General features: G+C 60.5%; 1 protein-coding gene across 1 annotated transcript; it reads right to left on the reverse strand.

Annotated features, from left to right (window-relative positions):
• Positions 1–648: 648 nt before the first annotated feature.
• DRC1 (dynein regulatory complex subunit 1) lies at positions 649–15,797 on the reverse strand. Its single transcript, XM_087775997.1, has 17 exons — positions 15,655–15,797; positions 13,362–13,452; positions 12,690–12,802; positions 11,339–11,522; positions 10,072–10,209; positions 9,232–9,318; positions 8,385–8,507; positions 5,043–5,182; positions 4,621–4,755; positions 4,266–4,495; positions 3,720–3,889; positions 3,069–3,158; positions 2,815–2,901; positions 2,299–2,489; positions 1,752–1,895; positions 1,537–1,639; positions 649–1,405 (listed from the first exon to the last, which is right to left on the reverse strand). The coding sequence occupies exons 1-17, from the start codon at positions 15,795–15,797 to the stop codon at positions 1,331–1,333; spliced, it is 2,244 nt and encodes a 747-aa protein (XP_087632123.1). The 3' UTR covers positions 649–1,330.
• Positions 15,798–19,276: the final 3,479 nt, after the last annotated feature.

Raw genomic sequence — 19,276 nt, forward strand, 5'->3', positions numbered from 1 at the left:
GGCGGAGCGGGGCGGGGCGGGCGGGGGCCGGGCTGCGGTCGCCGGGGAGGGCCCTCGCCCGGGCACGGCCCCACCACCCCCCCGGCCCCGCTCCGGGGGCTCTGCCGGCCCGGCCCCCCCCGGCCTGCAGCCCTCCTGCTGCTGCTGGGGGGCATCGTCACCGCCTCGGGACCCCCGCCCCGTGCTGGTCCCGGGGGGGAGGGGGTTTGGGGCTCTCCTGGACCCCCCGGGTGCGGGGCTGGGACCGCTGACACCCAGCGGCTTGCCTCCCTCTGCCATTAGAGCAGCTGGAGGCTGCTCGGTCCAGGGTTCTCGGGACATCCCCTGACTCCAGGAGCTGGCGCCTCAGTGATGCCGGGAGCCCGGCAGAGCGAGTCGAGATGTGCTTGGGTGGCATCTGCCGCTCCCTTGTCCCGGGCAGCGTGCCAGTCCCTGCCCCAAAACCCTCGCCCTGCCTCCCACCCCCTCAGGCCCCGCCGTCCGGTTTCCACTCCTGCCCTGTGGATCCCGCCGTACCCCTGGGGAGCAAGCCATCCCACGGGATCACCGGCCCTCGAAGCTGGCCGGATCCCCTGATGGGGACTGGGAGCAAAGTGAAAACTCTTCAAGGGCACAGATGTCCAGTGAGCAAAAAAAAAATAAAAAAGGTGTTATTGTGCTCTGGTATGAGAAGCTGCTCGCGCCGTGTTAGCGTTAGGCAGGGGAGTCAAGGCTAAAGATAAAGCTGGCCAGGAAGGCTGTACTGGGAACGAGCTATAACTGGTGTGAAGCAGAGGGGTGGGAGGGAGTCACGGCTGCGACACGGCCCTCCTGGAGACAGCTCTGCCGCTGGCACCGCTTTGGGCTGATATTGCCCTGGAAATGGAGAATTTAGGTCCAGATGTAGCAGCACTGGGACCGATGGGGGAAAAGGAACTGGGGGTGGGTTGTTTGGGAGGAGTCCGGGGGGAGAAAAGGTGTTGGGGCAGCAAAAAGTAGGGAAGAAGGTGTAAAATCAGGTAAAGAAAAGTGGGGTGTCCCAAAGCCAGGAGGCCCAGGGACGGCGGGGCTGCTGACCGGCGGGAGGCAAAGGCTCCTGCCTGGCTTCGGCTCCGCGGAGGGAAGGGAGGATGCAGAGCACACGGCTTTGTTCCGCGCGTCCCCTGGATGGGGGGGCTGCTCGGCTGCGGCTCCCCGGCATCTTCAGGGGCGAGAGGGGTGCTCCTCGCAGGCCAGACGCACGCTCACGGCCCGGGGCTGGGTTTGGGAAGGGTTTATTAGCCCCTGCCAGGAATCCCCAGCTCTGGACACAGCTTCAGCTCAGGGCAGCGCAAAGCCGTGCCCTGGGCGCTCACTGCGCTTTCCCGGGGCAGGGCAGCTTCAGATCCATCCGCTGCGTGGGAGGGGAGAGCAACTCGCTGTTCACCTGCGGGGAGAAGCACCCTGAGCCGGCCAGCGATGGGCTCCGGGCAGCGGCCCCCGTGTCTGGGAGCTCTGCGTCGGGCACACGGTGGTGGCGTGTCCCCAGGCTGCAGGGGAGGAGGACACTGCACTCACCCCGGAGCTGACGTACGCCTCCAGCAGCAGGTACAGCTCCGAGTTCTGCTGCTGCAGGACGGCCGCTTCGGCGAGCAGGCCGGCCCTGCGCGTGAGGACCTCGCTGGGCAAGGAGGGCAGAGGGTTGACGCGGCCAGTCGGTGCCAGCCCCACCGCGGTTCCCCGAGCCGAGCCACCAGCCCGCCCCATCCCCAGCAGCGCTGCCAGGCACTCACTAATATTCCTCCAGTGCCACCGCCAACGCATCCCACAGCTTCAACGTCGGCTCGGGGATAACGTGTGCCAGGGCTTCCCAGTACTCCCCATCCTCAGAGCTGTCCCGTACCTGTGGCACCTCCTTTGCTGATCCATCCTTCTCCCTGGGGACAGAGAACAAAGCCCCCGGGGCTCAGCTCTTCACGGCTGAGGAACAGCCCCAGATCCCTCAGCTGCACTGAGCCACCATCGCCATCGTCACACGAATGAGCATGACCCCACAGCTGGCACCGGCCTGCCCCATGGCTTTGCTTCCCTCCCCGGGCTCCTGGTCATCTCCTGCCTTGTTGTCCCCAGCCGTCCCTCACTCAGGCACTGTCTGTACCCCCTGGCCCCGGCAGGACCCTCCCCACCCCTCCGTCATCTTGCAGGGCAGGCAGGGGAAGCTCTTGCTCCAGCCAGGGCGACGCAGGCACCCCCAGCCCTGCCTGCACCCCCCCCAGCCCCTCTGTGCCCTAGCCTGGCTCCCTCCCGGTCACAACAGCTCCGCTCTGCCCCTGCTCCTACCTCAGCTTGTCAAAATCCCGCACAAACGCTTTCAGGATCTTTAGGACATCATCAGCGTGGATGTACACAGATGGAAGGCAGCCCGGTGAGCTCCGAGGGGATTTGAGCTCGTCCCTCTGGGCACCGCATCCCCCGTCCTCTCTGTCCTCAGCCGGATCCATGCCGTCTTCTCCACCTGGGCTGCCCTGGCTCTGGAGGGAAGGACAGCAAGCTGGGGGCTGTGCCTTCCACCACCTCCTCCTCCCCAAGAGCCACCTTCCCCTGGGAGCTTCCAGCCACCCGCAGCCCTGTCCCTTGGCAAATATAGGGAGCTGGGGCAAAAATTCACATGCAAGAGGCTCTGTTTGGCCACGGCAGAAGATTACAACCCCTCAGCCATGTTCACTTCCCTTGTGTGGTCACAGGGAAGCATTTCAGGGTCACCACACTCTCTGCCTTCCTGGAGATGTTCAGCTCCCCCTTTCCTGGAGCCCTGGCTCTGCTGGGCTCTCCCCACTGCTGTCCCTGTGGTCCCACCTGGCTGCCAGCCACCTCCTGGGCTTTGTACTTCAGGAAAAAATCCACCAGCTGGTACAGGTCATCCTCGCTGTCGATCTCGAGGGCCTGGGGAGCAGAGGAACGAGGTTAGCGTCCCTCAGAGCCCCCCCAGCAGCCCAGCTGGACCCCCCTGGGGCGGCTCAGCCCTACGCCACACCGCCATGGGGCAGAGAGCTTTCCCTGGTGACCACCAGCCTTCCCTGCAGCCCCTGACGGGCCAAGCCCCAACTCACCGCAAAGATGGAGTCGAGCTTCATGAGGGTGCGCTCATGCCTCCCCAGCGCGTCCAGGGGCCTCAGCAGCTTGCTCTCAATGAGGAAACCCTTGGGAGACAGGCAGAGAAGAGGGTGCAGAGAAATAGCGAGCGTCTCCGGCCCTGCCCAGAAGCCAGCCCATGCCACGCTCTGGCCGCGACGGCAGGCTGAGCAGGCAGGGTCGGCAGCGGCTGGGCAGCGTGAGGCTGGCAGGGCCAGGAGGCTCGGGGACAGGGAAGATAGAGGCATCAGCATGGTGCTGCCAAAAGGATTTCATGGTCTGAAGCTCTTGCTGACTGTCCCCAGAGATGGGGAACAGCCTAGAGCATCAGCAGCTTTGCCTGTGCTTATTCTGGCCTGGGGAGCTGTGGATTTGGGCAACGGGGCTGTGCCTGCCAATACCATTTATTAGGGTCGTATATGTGCCACACAGCGCGGAAAGAGCTGGAGGTCCTCTCCCGGCCCCTGGGGCAGCTCTCGGACAACAGGCTGCTGGGCACAGCAAGGTAGTGCCATGCAGAAACCTTCACCCCAAGACGTGGAGCTCGGAAGAGATCCAGTACAAGCTGGAGCAACCAGGGGACAGCACGCCTGCTCCCTGATCAAGGCATGTGCTCCATCGTCACGCACCGACTCGTCGCTCACGAGCTCCAGGATCCTCTTGGCAGTCGTCTTGGAGATATTTCGCAGAGGTGTGACTCTATCCTCAACCTTCGCCGTGTTTTCTTTTCCTCCTTCTCCACTACCCACTTGTTCCTTCTTCTCTCTCTCTTCCTCCTCCCGTCCTCCAGAGCTGCTCTCTGAAACATGGAGGAAGAAGGGTGAGCGAAAGCCTTTGTGCCTTGACTGTGCCCCGCGGTCACATCACTGCAGGAGTCACCAGGGAAATCACAATTGTTCCCTGCGACCTGGAAAGCACCCAAAGGTCTTGGGATACGAGCTGGGCAGCTTGTCTGGAACTGGGAGTACTGGGGAAAAGTACAGTGCAAAGATCCCCCAGCTGGCTCGGCATGAGCCAGCTCAGCGCTGGGGACAGCCCCTGCCTGGGCTCGCAGCGTCACCCCTGTAAGATGGCACCTTGCAATGGCAAGGACAGGGGGGACAGCAGGGGCTGTCACGGAGGAAGGTGAGGGTCTCCCAGTGCCACGAGGGCGACGAGGGCACTGTGCATCTCACCTGCCAGCACCTCCGCAGCCAGCTCAGTCGCCATCCTCTTCGCCTTGTAACGCCCGAGGGGGCCGACGTTGTTCAGGAACCAGTAACGAGGCTCTTCCCAGGGCAGCCCCAGTTGCTGGGTGTGAATGATGCGATCTGCGTCGAGGGCTTTCCTCATCAGCCCTTTGGCTTCCTCCTCGTTCATAAGCCAGACCTCCGTGAACTTCTCGGCGTCGCTGACAGCAAAGTGCCTGTGCAGAAGGGAGATGGCCCATGGAAGGAGGCTCCGTGTCCCGAAACAACGAGTCAGCTCCCCCCACACCTCACTTGGGTGCTCCGAGGCCTCATCACGGGCAGGTGCCCGCGCACACCCCACCTCATCCTCCTCTGCACCTCCTTGCACTGCCCCGCGATGCGCTCACAGTCGGCTGCCAGGCTCTGGTTCTCCTCTCGCAGCTGCTTCTCTTGTTTGGCCAGTTTTGTTCTCAGGTTATTGAGCAAGCTGTGGAGCCTGGGGAGGGACAGCAAAGCTGGGCATCCCTGAAGAGGCGCCTTCAGGCATACCCAGCTTGTCTGAAGGTTTTGGGACTTTGGGCTGCTCATCTGCTAGGGACTACACAGGTTGGCCGTGGCCAACCTCTTCGAAGTGCTCTGGGGACGGCCCTGCCCTGGGCTAACCCAGCGATGGGCTGGGACGGAGCTCGTTGGCCTGTGCTGGGTGATGGGCTCCTCAAAAAATGGTATGTGGGAGATGATGGCAGGTAAAGCAGAGCCCATCTTCCGGGGATGGATTTTTACCGGTTGAGCTTCCTTTTCTGCTGGGATCTGAGGATGGTGTTCTCCTCGTCCTGCTTCTTCAGCACCTGAAGGTTGTACTCCAGCTTCTCCTGGTTCAGCTGATAGACGGCTTTCATCTGCTGGAGCTGCCTCTCCAGGTTCTGGCATTTAAAAAAACGCAAAAACAAGGCCTGCCATGAGCAAAGATCACGCTGAAGCCTGGATCCTACTGATCCTGCATCTGCCAACCCCACCTTCCCATGCACATTTCCCCAGCTAAGCCCTGGCCACACGGCATCACTCGTGGGCGAGTGCTGGAGATGCTGGGTGTCCATAAGTACATGCTACGGGGCCGCGTCTGGGGAAAGGGGAAGGGGCTGAAGTTGTACCCAACTTTGACTCCGTGGGGCACTCATTTGGGCCTCTCTCCTCAACCTAGCTGCCGATTTTCATGTCGGTTTTAGGAATTGCACGTCTCTGAATTAACCACGAGGCTCAGAAGTTGCTTGGCAAGCTGGAGGAAGGGACACGCAGGAGGGGTAACTGCACAAACTCCAGGTTTTAAAGGAAACCAGAACAAAACAAAGAAATGAAGCGTTTGTGATGGCAGCACCTCGCTGCACAGCCTGGGGGACAGCAGAGAGGCAGCGAGTTCTCCCCTTTGCTCCACAGCTGCAACGGAGGAGACATCTGCAACGGAGACATCTCTCAGCTTCCCAGCGCCCCATCTGCTCGACAGCTGATGGAAAGGAAGAGCTGCTTGCCGGGCCGATCGCCCCAGTCTCCTGGGGCTGCTGGGCTGGGCTGGGAGCCATCACACCCGGCCGACGACGGCTGCTCTCTGCCAGCCCTGCAGCTCATTTGGAAGTGAGCTCAGGGGGACACGGTGGGCAGCGCGACCGCGTGGATGGGTGAGAGGCAGTGTCTGGGTCCGGCATGGTTTAATTCATTGGTATGTAAGTCTTTTCCATGTGCAAGAGGACCATAAATCCGATAGCGAAAAATCTCATCATACAGCGCTTGGCTGGGGAGGCCTCTAAAGACTTCTTCTGTGATAGAAAGCAATTGGAATGAAGCTGCTGCATGGCCCCAGGTCACAGCATTAGCCCCAGGCTCGGTTGTGCCCAGCCGTCTGCACAGCAGAGACCCAGCGGGGTCTCCATCAGGGGCTGGGGCTTGCTGTCGGCGCTGGTACCCGGGTTAGCTGGCTCAGAGCTCTCCTGGGCAGCCCTGCATACAACCGGGAGTGCACAAACAGCCTGGGAAGGCACCCAGAAGCAGTCCCGCCTGGCTAGGAGCAAAGCCTGACCGAAGAAAAGACGGAGGGAAATCCCAGCAGGGCCGAGGGAGCTTCTCCTGACAGCAGATGGGGGAAAGCCATGGCCCAAACCCCATATTTAAAATGCTGATTCCCATCTAGCGAAACTGGGGAGTACTCAATAACCCCCGAACCACAGGCTTCATCATTAGGTCTTGGCTAAGCTCCTGTTTCAGAGATCCCTCAGGACAACATCATCACAGGTTAATCAGGAAAATAGGTGTTTCCAACTTCTCTTTTTCTTATTCTCCCTGAACTGGAAGGGCGTAGTTTGTGCTACAGAGAGTTACACAAGGGCAGTGCTAAAGGGAACCAGGAGATCTGCTTCATCCCTCTGCCCCGCAGAGGCAACAACTTCACCAAACCAGCCCCACCAGAAGTCGATTTAAGCTGTTCCTAAAACCCGGCGTCAAAGAGCAGCAAACCAAGGGCACAGCCACTCTAGCTAACGCTCAACCAAGCCCTTGCCATTTCTAGGCTTTCACAGCTCGACATTTCAACCCTAAATCTGAATGCCAATTGAAATCTTCCCTACCAAACCTCAGCCCCACGATGTTTTTCTTGCATCTACAGTGGATGCAGAGAAGAAATCATTCTCCATCATACAGAATTGCGCATTTTTGTAGATTTATCACCTCCCTACAGAAATCTCTTCCCTGCTCTAAGCAGCCCCAGCCTTTCAGCCTTTTCTTAGGGGGCATTTGTCTACTTGGGCTGTTCTCGACTCTCTCCCCTGTTCCCAAGCGTGTTGTCAAACCTGGACCAGGACACGTAGGTATAAAGTAGAAAGGAATAATTACCTCCCCTGCCTTACATAGAAACCCTCCCACAACTACAGCTGAAGGCAGGAGATGCATTTTTACACCAGCCCCACGTCACCGTCTGCGAACCCGCATCTCCAGCACGCTGCTGCCTCCCTCCCCAAATGCCTCAGAGCCGCCTGCGAACGTCACACACTCTGTGTCACCTTCCAGGTTATCAATATGAGGGCGAAGAAACCGCAAAGTCAGGACTGCCCTCCCTGGACGTGCCCTTTCAGGCTGACAGGGACCTCGCAACAGTAATATTTCACCTGAAGTCGTGCAAGACGTTCCAGGCATCGGCCCTGGCCCATATTTCCCTGGGCTTCCTAGGAGGACATCCCATGGGACAAACAATGAGGCTTGCTAAAGTCCAAACGCAGCGTGCAGCCCGGGAAGCAACGCAGGACGAGTGGCAGGGAAGGTGTCAGCGGCGGCAGGGCGCCCTGCTCAGCAGAGGAGGCTGAGCGATGCTGGGCTAAGCCAAACCTGATGGCCGCCAAACCAACGCCGGCGCTGCGGTCCAGGGGACTGGCACGACTGCAGAGAGCCACAGGTGCGCTGCTTTGTCGACACCGCTGCTCACGGAGAATGCAGTGGATTGAAAGGTCTCTGGGTCTCGGGGAAGCCATGGCTACGAGGTTTGGATCTGCAGTGAGAGCGCCTGGTGCTTCTTCAGGCGGCAGCGGCGGGCCAGGGCCGTGCTCTCCCACTGCATGCCCTCCTACCTGGGGAAGGGCAAACTGATGCCAGCTCTCAGGCCAAGTGGACTTTGTGGGCATGGGAGAAATCACGGGTGTGTGGCTAGGTGTCAGAGGAAAAAGCTCACACCTCCTAGGACAAGAACCCCAACAAAGGAAGAAATGAGGCTGATCTGAAGTGATCTGGTGTCAGGACACTCACACTATTTGATCCTCCTGCCAAGCATGATGCCAGAAGTAGCCAACCCCTCGACCTTCCCGGGTGCTTCACATGTCCTAGAGCTACAGTTCATGTGCTACAGACCTCTGAGAGCCAAGGGCCAATGGACACGGTGGTGGAGGACCCATGGAGAGGAGACAACAACAGCTCCATCCCCCTGTTGACACAGGGCTGGACCGTGCAGGCTGAAGAGCTGAGATGGCCTGATACCAGCTGCAGCTTTCACACCGTCTGGCTGCCCCGCAGAGCCAGGCACACACAGAAAAGCCCAGGGAGATCTGCTCCACTGCCTCCCCACAGGGCACACGCCAGCCTTTTCTGTACCTGCACATCGTTCTCCAGCTGGATCTTCATGCTGTTATACTCCTCCTCATCCTCCACCCGCAGCTGATTCAACTGTTTCTCAAACTCTTCCACCTTCCTCATACGGGCATGCAGGTATTCCAGCTACGGGCAAAAGGAGAACGTCATCCATCAGTGGTGGCAGCTTCCACCCGCGATCACAGCTCCTTCGGCTAGCCCAAAGCAAGGTCATGCACAGATAATTCCCCTGCAGAGCTGAAAAACTGCCCCTTTGCTCCCCACGCTCCTGAAGAACCAGCTGCCTTCGTGCACGCCTGTCTTTCAAGGCAGCACAGTGCCGGAGAGCAGTGCTGGTCCTGGCAGTCTTTGGTCCCTCACCCCAAGGCGGCCATGGAGGGGCTGGAGCGTGGCCAGAGCAGGGCAGCGAGGCTGGGGCAGGGGCTGGAGCCCAAGCCTGGGGAGGAGCGGCTGGGGGAGCTGGGGGGGCTCAGCCTGGAGAAGAGGAGGCTGAGGGGAGCCCTCATGGCTCTCTGCAACTGCCTGAAAGGAGGCTGGAGCCGGGGGGGTCGGTCTCTTCTCCCCAGGAACAAGCGATGGGACGAGAGGGAACGGCCTCAAGCTACGCCAGGGCAGGGTTAGGTTGGATATTAGGGAAAACTCCTTCCCCCAAAGGGCTGTCAGGCCCTGGCCCAGGCTGCCCAGGGCAGGGGCTGAGTCCCCATCCCTGGGGGGATTTAAAAGCCGGGGAGATGTGGTGCTGAGGGACATGGTTTAGCGGTGGGCTTGGCAGTGCTGGGTTAACGGTTGGAATTGATGATCTTTTCCAACCTAAACAATTCTATGATTCTAAATTCCACATGGACCTTACCTCCCGTGCGTTGTGGGCTTGGATGGCTTCCTCCCACTTCTTCCTGTTATTGTCCAGCAGCTCTCGCCGTTCGAGCTCAAAAGCTTTCTGTGAAGGAGACAGAGCCCTTCACCATCATGTTGGCACCGCTCATTGTCAACCTTACACTCGCCCAGGCCGGCAGCCTCCAGGAGAGGACTGGCTGCAGACTGGTGGCCCTGTCCGATGAACACACGCTGGCCTGACCTCTCCTCTCCACGCCAGGACCCGCTGGCAGAGACCTCGCACCGCCACCCCATGGGGACCGCTGCTATCAGCCACCCAGAGCTGGGAGGGACGCTCGTGGTGGTGGGTAGCTCCGCGAGTTCACTGGAAATCATTGCTTGATGATTAACAGTGGAGCTCGGGCTGATTTCAGCCACCTGATTTCACCTGGGAAGATGTTCAAGGGGGAGAGATGCCCTCGCTCAGCAACAAATGGAGGTTTGATCCGCGAGGTGGGACTTTGCGCTCTGCGGAAGGGAAGGCTGAGGAACCCCAGTGGTCCTTTCTGGCTTTTAGAGAGATGAACAATCAGCCATCAAGCAGCAACGGCTTTCCCATGCTACTGAGTTGCTCTGCGCTGATGCAGAATCATTCACAGCAAGGTACAAACCAGCCCCTCAGCACTCAGCACCATTCTGTGCTCTTGCTCGGCCAGATTTCAGCCTCCTTCACCAAGACATCAGCCCCGATGCTCTGGACAGTAGTCAACTCAGCCAGCACAACGAGCCTGAGGCCTCTTTGCTGTAGATATGGAGGAGAAGCAAGTGGCTGCAGGTTTTCTCATCGGACTCTTCCTCCACCGTGTGAACTGGCTACCTCAATCTGCAGGAGTTTGTGACGGTAAGTTTTCAGCATGGTCCTGATCTGTTCCTCCATTCTCTCCAAAAGCAGGTGGATCTCATCCGACTGCTTCTTAATGGCCTGCACGTATTGCTCGTCTTTGTTTTTCAGCTCCTGGAGGAGGAGAGGAGATGCTGAAATCAGAGAGAAGTATTTGATCAGGAATCCTCAGGGGCTAACTGAGAGGGTGAGACCCAGATGCTGCCTTTTCCAAAGGAGAAGTGATGAGAGCAAAGAGCCAGAAAGTCAAGAAGCGCTTAGGAGGGAAGAGGGGAAGAGAGACAGATCACCGCTGCCAAAAGGCCCCGGCGAGATGGAGCGGGAGGTGACCCGCCTGCAGACACACCGCTCCTTCTCCAGGGGCCGGGGAACCTGCTGTGGGCCAGGCTTTCTGCCCTCTACAAAACCACTCCCCATCTCTGCTCATTTGCCTTTTTTTACTGTGCAGTCTGGGACCTGGCAGTTTGTTTTACTGCTACCAGTGTCCTGTGTGTCCGTCCTCAGACACAGAACAGTGCCAGGGCACCCGATTTCATCGTCCACGCTGGGACACTGGCGCTGCAGCTCCTGGCACAGTTTTGACCCGGACTAACTGACACCACATGGATCCCTGCAACGTACTGGGGAACTGAAGATCCCGACAGAGGGATGACTGGGCCCCTCACCCCAAGAAGGCCATGGAGGGGCTGGAGCGTGGCCAGAGCAGGGCAGCGAGGCTGGGGCAGGGGCTGGAGCCCAAGGCTGGGGAGGAGCGGCTGGGGGAGCTGGGGGGGCTCAGCCTGGAGAAGAGGAGGCTGAGGGGAGCCCTCATCGCGCTCTGCAACTGCCTGAAAGGAGGCTGGAGCCGGGGGGGTCGGTCTCTTCTCCCCAGGAACAAGCAATGGGACGAGAGGGAACGGCCTCAAGCTGCGCCAGGGCAGGTTTGGCTTGGATATTAGGAAAAACTCCTTCCCCCAAAGGGCTGTCAGGCCCTGGCCCAGGCTGCCCAGGGCAGGGGCTGAGTCCCCATCCCTGGGGGGATTTAAAAGCCGGGGAGATGTGGTGCTGAGGGACATGGGTTAGTGGTGGGCTTGGCAGCGCTGGGCTAACAGTTGGACTTGATGATCTTAAAGGTCTTTCCCAACCTAAACAATTCTATGATTCTATGATAAGAGCCAGACAGGGATGACCGTTGCTTTAGAACAGCATCCTCCAGAGCCTGAACCTCCCCATCCTTCCTGGCCCTGCCTGGTCCCCACGCTACCTGCTGCAGGTCATCGATGAGCTCGTTCTTCTCCTCCAGAAGCAGCGTGCACCGCTGCTGCTGCTGGTTCAGCAGCTGCCACAGCTCCTGCGGGATCCTCATCTCCTTGGCCAAGGCCCACTTGGAGCTGATCTCCTCAAACTTGTGTGTGCTCGACTTGGCTTCATTCTCCAGCTTCTCCACCCTGCGGGCAGTAAGGAGCACGTGGGAAGCGGGGAGCTGGGGCAGGGCAGCAAGCGCTTCAGACGCAGTTCCGTGTCCACATTACAAAACTCCTTCCTCTTCCAAACAGAGGCACCATCCAAGGCGCTGTGGGCATGGCCCTTGGCTCAGGCTGAACAGCAGCTGCCACCTTTGCCACCCCCAAACCTGCTCCACGGGCAGTTTCTGGACACAGCACCTGGTTCCTGAGTGGGATTCCTACTGGAAAACCACCTGAGCAAGGGACAAGGGTCTTGCTACAGCCAGCCTCCCAGAAAATGTTCCTGCAGTGCCCTCCAAAGGCAGTAGGAGCCAGGACTCGGTGTTTCCTAGCTGATCTCCGAGTCCTGGGGACAGCCATTGGTGAGCGTCCAGCTCCTCTGGTGAAGCAGGACAGCTTTGCCCAGGAAGGCACACGGAGAGGATCAGGGAATAATCGAGGCTGGAAGGGCTTCGGGAAATCAGCGGCTCCTGGTCATAGCAGGATTAACTTCAATGCCAGAGCAGGTTGTGCAGGGCCTTGCCCAGGCGTGTGCTGAGTATCGCCAAGGAGGAAGCTCTCTACAACATCAGGGACCCAGCATCTGACCACTCTCACTGCGAAGACCTTAACATCCCAGTGCATTCCCATGGGATGGCTAATAACTGCCCCTGCCTCCATGACCAGAGGCCAACCTCTGGAAAGAGGCCATTTACTGAGCCACCTCGTAGCACAGGGTGGCATGTTCTCCACCACGGTGGCACCTCCAGGCTCAGGAGAGCCACTCAGCAAGCCAGAAGCAAGGGCAGCTGTGCCTGTGCTTCCCAAGCAAGGAGACCACAAGTATACGTGGTGACAAACTGGGAACCAACTGCTCCCACTCTGGAGCTGAAGATGTGATGGGTCTGGAGGAGACTGGTACCCAGACGGTCTGTAGAACTGCAGTGCCACCTGGGGAAGCCACCAGCCTTGACCTGCAGAGCTCTGTAAAGATCCAGCTGGGACCTGGAGGCTCTTTGTGTGCCTAAATTTTCCTTTTGAACATAAATTCGGTGTTGCCCCAACTGCTAAGCGTTCCTGGGTGACCGGGGTTAGGATGCCTGCCGAAAGCTACCCCAACACCTGCACTGCTCCTTCCCAGCAGCGCCGAGCCACCAAGCAGTCTCTTACCTCCGCAGCTTCAGCTCTGCCTCCTCTGCCCTCCTCTGCGTCTCCCTCAAGTCAGCAGCCACCTGGATATTGGTCACCATCTGCGTGCCATCGAAGAGCAGCTTGGCCAGCCTCTGTGAAGTAGGTGGGACACATCTCGCACCCGGAGACCCGAGCTCTGGAGGAAGGGACGCTGGAGCAACTCCCGCTGTGCCTGTCCAGAGTCTTGCTCCTATCCCCACGCCGAGGTGGCCATGTGGACCCATAAACCCCGTCCTCCCATGCGATGGCAGGGTTTGATGAGCACTGCGAGGGCCGCAAGGCACCCGTGGGTCCTCCCTCTCCTGGGAAGCCCTGCAGGCCATCAGCACCAAGAGGAATGTGCTCAGAGCGCCTTCTTGTTTTGCTTCCCCTGCGTGTGCGGATGGGGCTAGGGGCTTGGGTTGGGGTTTGGATGCACGGCCTCAGTCCCAGATCCTTTCAATCCATGGGCCGTTTGTCACAGGGAAATCATATCCCCAGGATCCAGCCCAGGAATCGCCCCCCACCCAGTCCTGAGGAGCTTCTGTCCCTCCTTCTTCTCACAGAAATGCTGCTGTGTGACACTAAGCACCGCAAAAAGCTCAAAGGAGGGTAAAGCCAAACGTCTGGAGGTCAGGGACCCAAGAGGACCTTCCTGTCCTATGGCCGCACCTGCCTGCTCTCCTCAATCTGCTCATGGCTCCTTCTCTGCTCTTCCTCCTCCTCAGCCACCTTCAGCTCCGCATCTTCTCCAAGGGCCTCCCTGGGCAGAAAAGGGGAAAAGAGAGAACATTTTGCACCACACCGTCTGCCTAATACTCGGAGATGGCCTTGGATCTGGGATCCCAGCCCGGACCGCGTGGTTCAGCACAGCACACTGCGCTCTCTCTTCCCCTCGGCCGTTTAGTCCCAGGCCAGGAGGTCCCCACAGATACAGAAAAGGGGCAGGAAAGGGTGGGACAGCCTCTCTGAGGGAAAAGGGGGTCCAGGCTTCCCTTTCTGGAGCTGGGAGCGCAGCCCAGGGCTGGGGGGCTCAGCCCCCGTTTGCTTCCCCGGGGCGAGGAGGGCAGCGGGCAGAGGCTGGCTGGGGACAGCCCTTGGGCGGCTGGGGGGGACCCTCGCTCGGCCATGAAGACAGCCAGCGTCTGTCTGGAGCCATTTCAGGGTGGGCACCGATCCCACGCTAATTCCTCGGGATCAGTCTAACCTAAAGGGAAGGCTCTGGGATCAGGAAGGAGAAAACAAGCCTGTTGGGGTGGGAGTGGATGTTACCGACCTAGGCACGGTTTGGTAACGGGATCCCCAGGCACCTTGTTGTGGTTTACTCTCGCTTCGGAGAGGAGATGGTGGTCACTGCCACGGTTTTCCCCAGGCTGGGGGAAGGCGGGACCCTGCCCCAGCCCCAGCTCAGAGGGGGGTGGCAGGGTGCTGCCGCTTCGTGGCCTGATCCCACCCAGCCCGGAGGGGCTTCTAGGGCTTGGGAGAGGCCCCCAGTTCAGCCCTGCTTTGGGGAACGCTGCGGCCCATTGCCAGTGAGCCCCAGCTTCGGGAACACCATGGGCCTGATCCAGGAGACCACTGGTTTTGCCCAGGGGGGCAGAGGGTCCGTGGCAGGGCGATGTCCTGGGGAAGCGGGTATTGCCACCCCGGTGCTGGGCTGGGGACAGGACAGGGATGTCCTTGGCTTTGAGCTGAGCTGGGAGGTGGTCCCTGCCCTCCAGCCATTTGGCCAGGGAGTGGGGAACATCTCCGATGGGTTCAGGACCAGAGTGGTCCCAGAGCCAAGACCCCAGGTCCCGTGAAGGCCAGGGGGTCCCTGCCCCCTGCCAGCTCCTGGGGGGTCCTGGCCCCGGTGCTGGCGTGTGGCAGGGGATGTTCTGAGCCCTGGGGAGGGTCTGTGAGCCTGCGCTGGTGCTGGGCAGGGGTCAGGACTGGGAACCTGTTTGGGGCAAAGGGACCTGGAGTTGGCACTATTTTGGGGGTGGGGGCAACAACCCCAGCACCAGTTTGGGGAAGAGGAGATCATCTGCGTCAGATGCAAGGTCCTGCACCGGGGTCGGGGCAACCCCCGGTATCAGCACAGGCTGGGGGACGGAGGGATGGAGAGCAGCCCTGCCGAGAAGGACTTGGGGGTGCTGGGGGATGGAAAGCTGGCCACGAGCCGGCAATGTGCGCCGGCGGCCCAGAAAGCCAAGCGTCTCCTGGGCTGCATCCCCCGCAGCGTGGGCAGCGGGGCGAGGGAGGGGATTCTGCCCCTCTGCCCCGCTCTGGGGAGACCCCCCTGGAGCCCTGCCTCCAGCTCGGGGGTCCTCAGCACGGGAAGGAGATGGAGCTGTTGGAGCGGGGCCAGAGGAGGCCACCAAAATGGTCAGAGGCTGGAGCAGCTCTGCTGGGGAGAAAGGCTGAGAGAGCTGGGGGGGTTCAGCCTGGAGAGGAGGAGGCTGTGGGCAGAGCTGATTGCAGCCTCTCCGTGCTTAACGGGGGCCGACAAGAAAGGTGGGGACAGGCTTTTTAGCGGGGCCTGCGGGGACAGGACAAGGGGGAATGGTTTTAAACGGAAAGAGGGGAGATTCAGACTGGACAGAAGGAAGAAATTGTTTGTGCTGAGGGCGGTGAGGCCCTGGCCCAGGTTGCCCAGAGCGGTGGGAGATGGCCCATCCCTGGACACGTTCAAGGCCAGGTTGGACGGGGCTCTGAGCACCCTGGTCTGGGTGAAGATGTCCCTGCCCATGGCAGGGGTGGGACATGGTGGCCTTTGGAGGTCCCTGCCCACCCAAACCCTTCTGTGATTCCATGATTCTGTGACCAGACACGGGATCTGTGACCAGACACGGGATTTGGGGAGAAGGTGCCGCTGTGGGGCAGGGAGGGGCCTGGACCTGACTGGGATGCAGGGACAACCGGTCACCGCAGCCGGGCCGGGGTGGGGGGGGCGGGGGGGGGCAGGACGCGCCCCGTTTCTCACCGGCGCTTGGCATCCAGGCGGGCGGCGATGCGGCGGCGGCGGGCGGCGATGCGCTCCTCGGGGCCGGGGCCGGGGCCGGGGCCGGGGTGGCTGAGGGCCGGGACCGGAGCCCCCCAGGCCGCCGGCCCCGCTCCCCGCCTCATCCCGCCCCGTCCCGTCCCGCCGGCGGAGGCCGCTACCGCGCCTGCGGAGCGTCCGGGCGTTGCCTGGCAACGGCGGCTGGGCGCGTGCGCGCTGCCCCTTCCCGCCTCACGCCGCGGCCGTTGCTGCGCCTGCGCGGCGGGGCGCGGCGCTCCCGGTCCTCCGCCGAAACGGGGGGTCAAGGGCGAGGGATTGGGGGCGAGAAGTGGTCCTGGGGGGGCTCTGTGCGGTGTGGCTGGGGTCCTGCGTGCTCTGCTGGTCCTGGCTGGGCCTCCTCCTGGTCACACGGGACGGGCAGGGGATCGGGTCCAGTCAGGAGGGGGTTGTGACGGGCAGGTCCTGCCTGACTGACCCGGCCTCCTTCTGTGGCAGGGTGGCCGCCAGTGGATGAGGGAATCATGGCATCACAGAGTCACAGAAGGGTTTGGGTGGGCAGGGACCTCCAAAGGCCACCATGTCCCACCCCTGCCATGGGCAGGGACATCTTCACCCAGACCAGGGTGCTCAGAGCCCCGTCCAACCTGGCCTTGAACGTGTCCAGGGATGGGCCATCTCCCACCGCTCTGGGCAACCTGGGCCAGGGCCTCACCGCCCTCAGCACAAACAATTTCTTCCTTCTGTCCAGTCTGAATCTCCCCTCTTTCCGTTTAAAACCATTCCCCCTTGTCCTGTCGCCGCAGGCCCCGCTAAAAAGCCTGTCCCCACCTTTCTTGTAGGCCCCCGTTAAGCACGGAGAGGCCGCAATCAGCTCTGCCCGCAGCCTCCTCCTCTCCAGGCTGAACCCCCCCAGCTCTCTCAGCCTTTCTCCCCAGCAGAGCTGCTCCAGCCTCTGACCATTTTGGTGGCCTCCTCCGGCCCCGCTCCAACAGGTCCATGTCCTTCCCGTGCTGAGGACCCCCGAGCTGGAGGCAGGGCTCCAGGGGGGTCTCCCCAGAGCGGAGCAGAGGGGCAGAATCCCCTCCCTCGCCCCGCTGCCCACGCTGCGGGGGATGCAGCCCAGGAGACGCTTGGCTTTCTGGGCCGCCGGCGCACATTGCCGGCTCGTGGCCAGCTTTCCATCCCCCGGCACCCCCAAGTCCTTCTCGGCAGGGCTGCTCTCCATCCCTCCGTCCCCCAGCCTGTGCTGATACCGGGGGTTGCCCCGACCCCGGTGCAGGACCTTGCCCTTGGCCTCGTTGAGCCCATGAGGTTCACACGGGCCCACCTCTCCAGCCTGCCCAGGTCCCTCTGGATGCCATCCCGTCCCTCAGGCGTGTCGACCGCACCCCTCAGCTTGGTGTCACCTGCAAACCTGCTGAGGGTGCACTCGATCCCGCTGTCCGTGTCACTGATGAGGATATTTGTCGTGGTTTAACCCCAGCCGGCAACTAAGGACCACGCAGCCGCTTGCTCACTGCCCCCTTGGTGGGATGGGGGAGAGAATCAGAAGGGTAAAAGGGAGAAAACTCATGGGTTGAGATAAGAACCGTTTAATAACTGAAGTAAACTGAATTAGAACAGTTACATAGGCAAAGCAAAAACCGTGCATGCAAACAAAGCAAACAAGGAATTCATTCCCTCCTTCCCATGGGCAGGCGGGTGCTCAGCCACCCCCAGGAAAGCAGGGCTCCATCACGCGTAATGGTTCCGTGGGAAGACAAGCGCCATCATACCCAATGTCCCCCCCTTCCTTCTTCTTCCCCCAGTTCCTATACTGGGCATGACGCCCTATGGTATGGCATAGCCCTTGGGCCAGCCTGGGTCGGCCCCCCCGGCTGTGCCCCCTCCCAGCTCCTTGTGCACCCGGCAGAGCAGGGGAAGCTGAAAAGTCCGTGACCAGTGTGAGCGCCACTTCGCAACTATTTAGCAACCGCTTAGCACTGCTTAGCAAGAACCAAAGCTTCAGTGTATCATCGACACTGTTCTCATCCTAAACCCAAAACACAGCCCCCAAGAAGAAGATTAACTCTATGCCAGCTGAAACCAGAACAATATTGAACAGCACTGGCCCCAGTACGGACCCCTGAGGGACACCACTCGTCACTGGTCTCCATCTGGACATTGAGCCATTGACCACTGCCCTCTGGATGCCACCATCCAGCCAATTCCTTACCCACCGAACAGTCCATCCATCAAATCCATACCTCTCTGATTTAGAGAGACGGATGTTGTGGGGGACCGTGCCAAAGGCCTTACAGAAGTCCAGACAGATGGCATCTTGTCATGGTTTAACCCCAGCCAGCAACCAAGCCCCACACAGCCACTCGCTCACCCCCGCCCAATGGGACAGGGGAGAGAATCGGAAGAGCAAAAGTGAGAAAACTCATGGGTTGCGATAAAGACAGCTCAATAGGTAAAGCAAAAGCCGCGCATGCAAGCAAAGCAAAGCAAAGCAAAGCAAGGAATTCATTCCCTCCTTCCCATGGGCAGGCGGGTGCTCAGCCATCCCCAGGAATGCAGGGCTCCATCACGCGTAACGGTTATGTGGGAAGACAAACGCCATCGCTCCGAACATCCCCCCCTTCCTTCTTCTTCCCCCAGTTCCTATACTGGGCATGACGCCCTATGGTATGGCATAGCCCTTGGGCCAGCCTGGGTCAGCCCCCCCGGCTGTGCCCCCTCCCAGCTCCTTGTGCACCGGGCAGAGCAGGGGAAGCTGAAAAGTCCGTGACTGGTGTAAGCTCTCCTCAGCAACAACCAAACCGTCAGTGTGTTATCACATTATTCTCATCCTGAATCCAAAACACAGCACTCTACCAGCCACTAAGAAGAAAATTAACTCTATCCCAGCTGAAACCAGGACACATCCGTAGCTCTTCCCTTGCCCACTGATGCAGTCACTCTGTCACAGCAGGCCACCAGGTTGGTCAGGCAGGACTTGCCCTGGGTGAAGCCGTGCTGGCTGTCCCGAATCAGCCCCCTGTCCTCCATGCGCCTTAGCGCAGCTTCTAGGAGGATCTGTGCCCTGATCTCCCCAGGCACAGAGCGGGGTCGGTCTCTTCTCCCCAGTAACAAGCAATGGGACGAGAGGGAATGGCCTCAAGCTGCGCCAGGGCAGGGTTAGGTTGGATATTAGGACAAGCTTCTTCACCAACAGCTCAGCCCCCGGCCCCAGGGGAAGGGGAGCGAGAGCTGGGGCTGCACCGCTGGCGCCGTGGGAGCGCTCCCCAAAGGCTCGTTGGAGGGCCGTTGGGAAACGAGGGAGAAGCAGGGACCTGGGGGGGAGCAGCTGGGGACACGGCAGCCCCCCCGGGGTGGCGATGAGGCACAGAGCGGCCCCAGCGCCTGTCCCCCCTGCCAGCACTGTCCCCGACATCCTCGTAGCCCTGGAGGTCCCTGCTCCCCCCGTCATGCAATAAACAAAGAGCTCTCGGGCATGGTTTTACGATGCCGCAGCTTTATTCTGATCCAGGCTTAGTTTCAGTGCCGGGTTCTCCGCCAAGGTCTCGCGATCCTGGGGAGAGCGCTCAGGGCTGCTCTCTGGGGTTCTCTGCTGCTGGAG

The sequence above is a fragment of the Nipponia nippon genome, unplaced genomic scaffold (assembly GCF_047370975.1).
Source record: "Nipponia nippon isolate SJK-2023a ecotype South Korea unplaced genomic scaffold, ASM4737097v1 scaffold_4, whole genome shotgun sequence".
In the NCBI taxonomy this organism is placed as follows: domain Eukaryota; kingdom Metazoa; phylum Chordata; class Aves; order Pelecaniformes; family Threskiornithidae; genus Nipponia; species Nipponia nippon.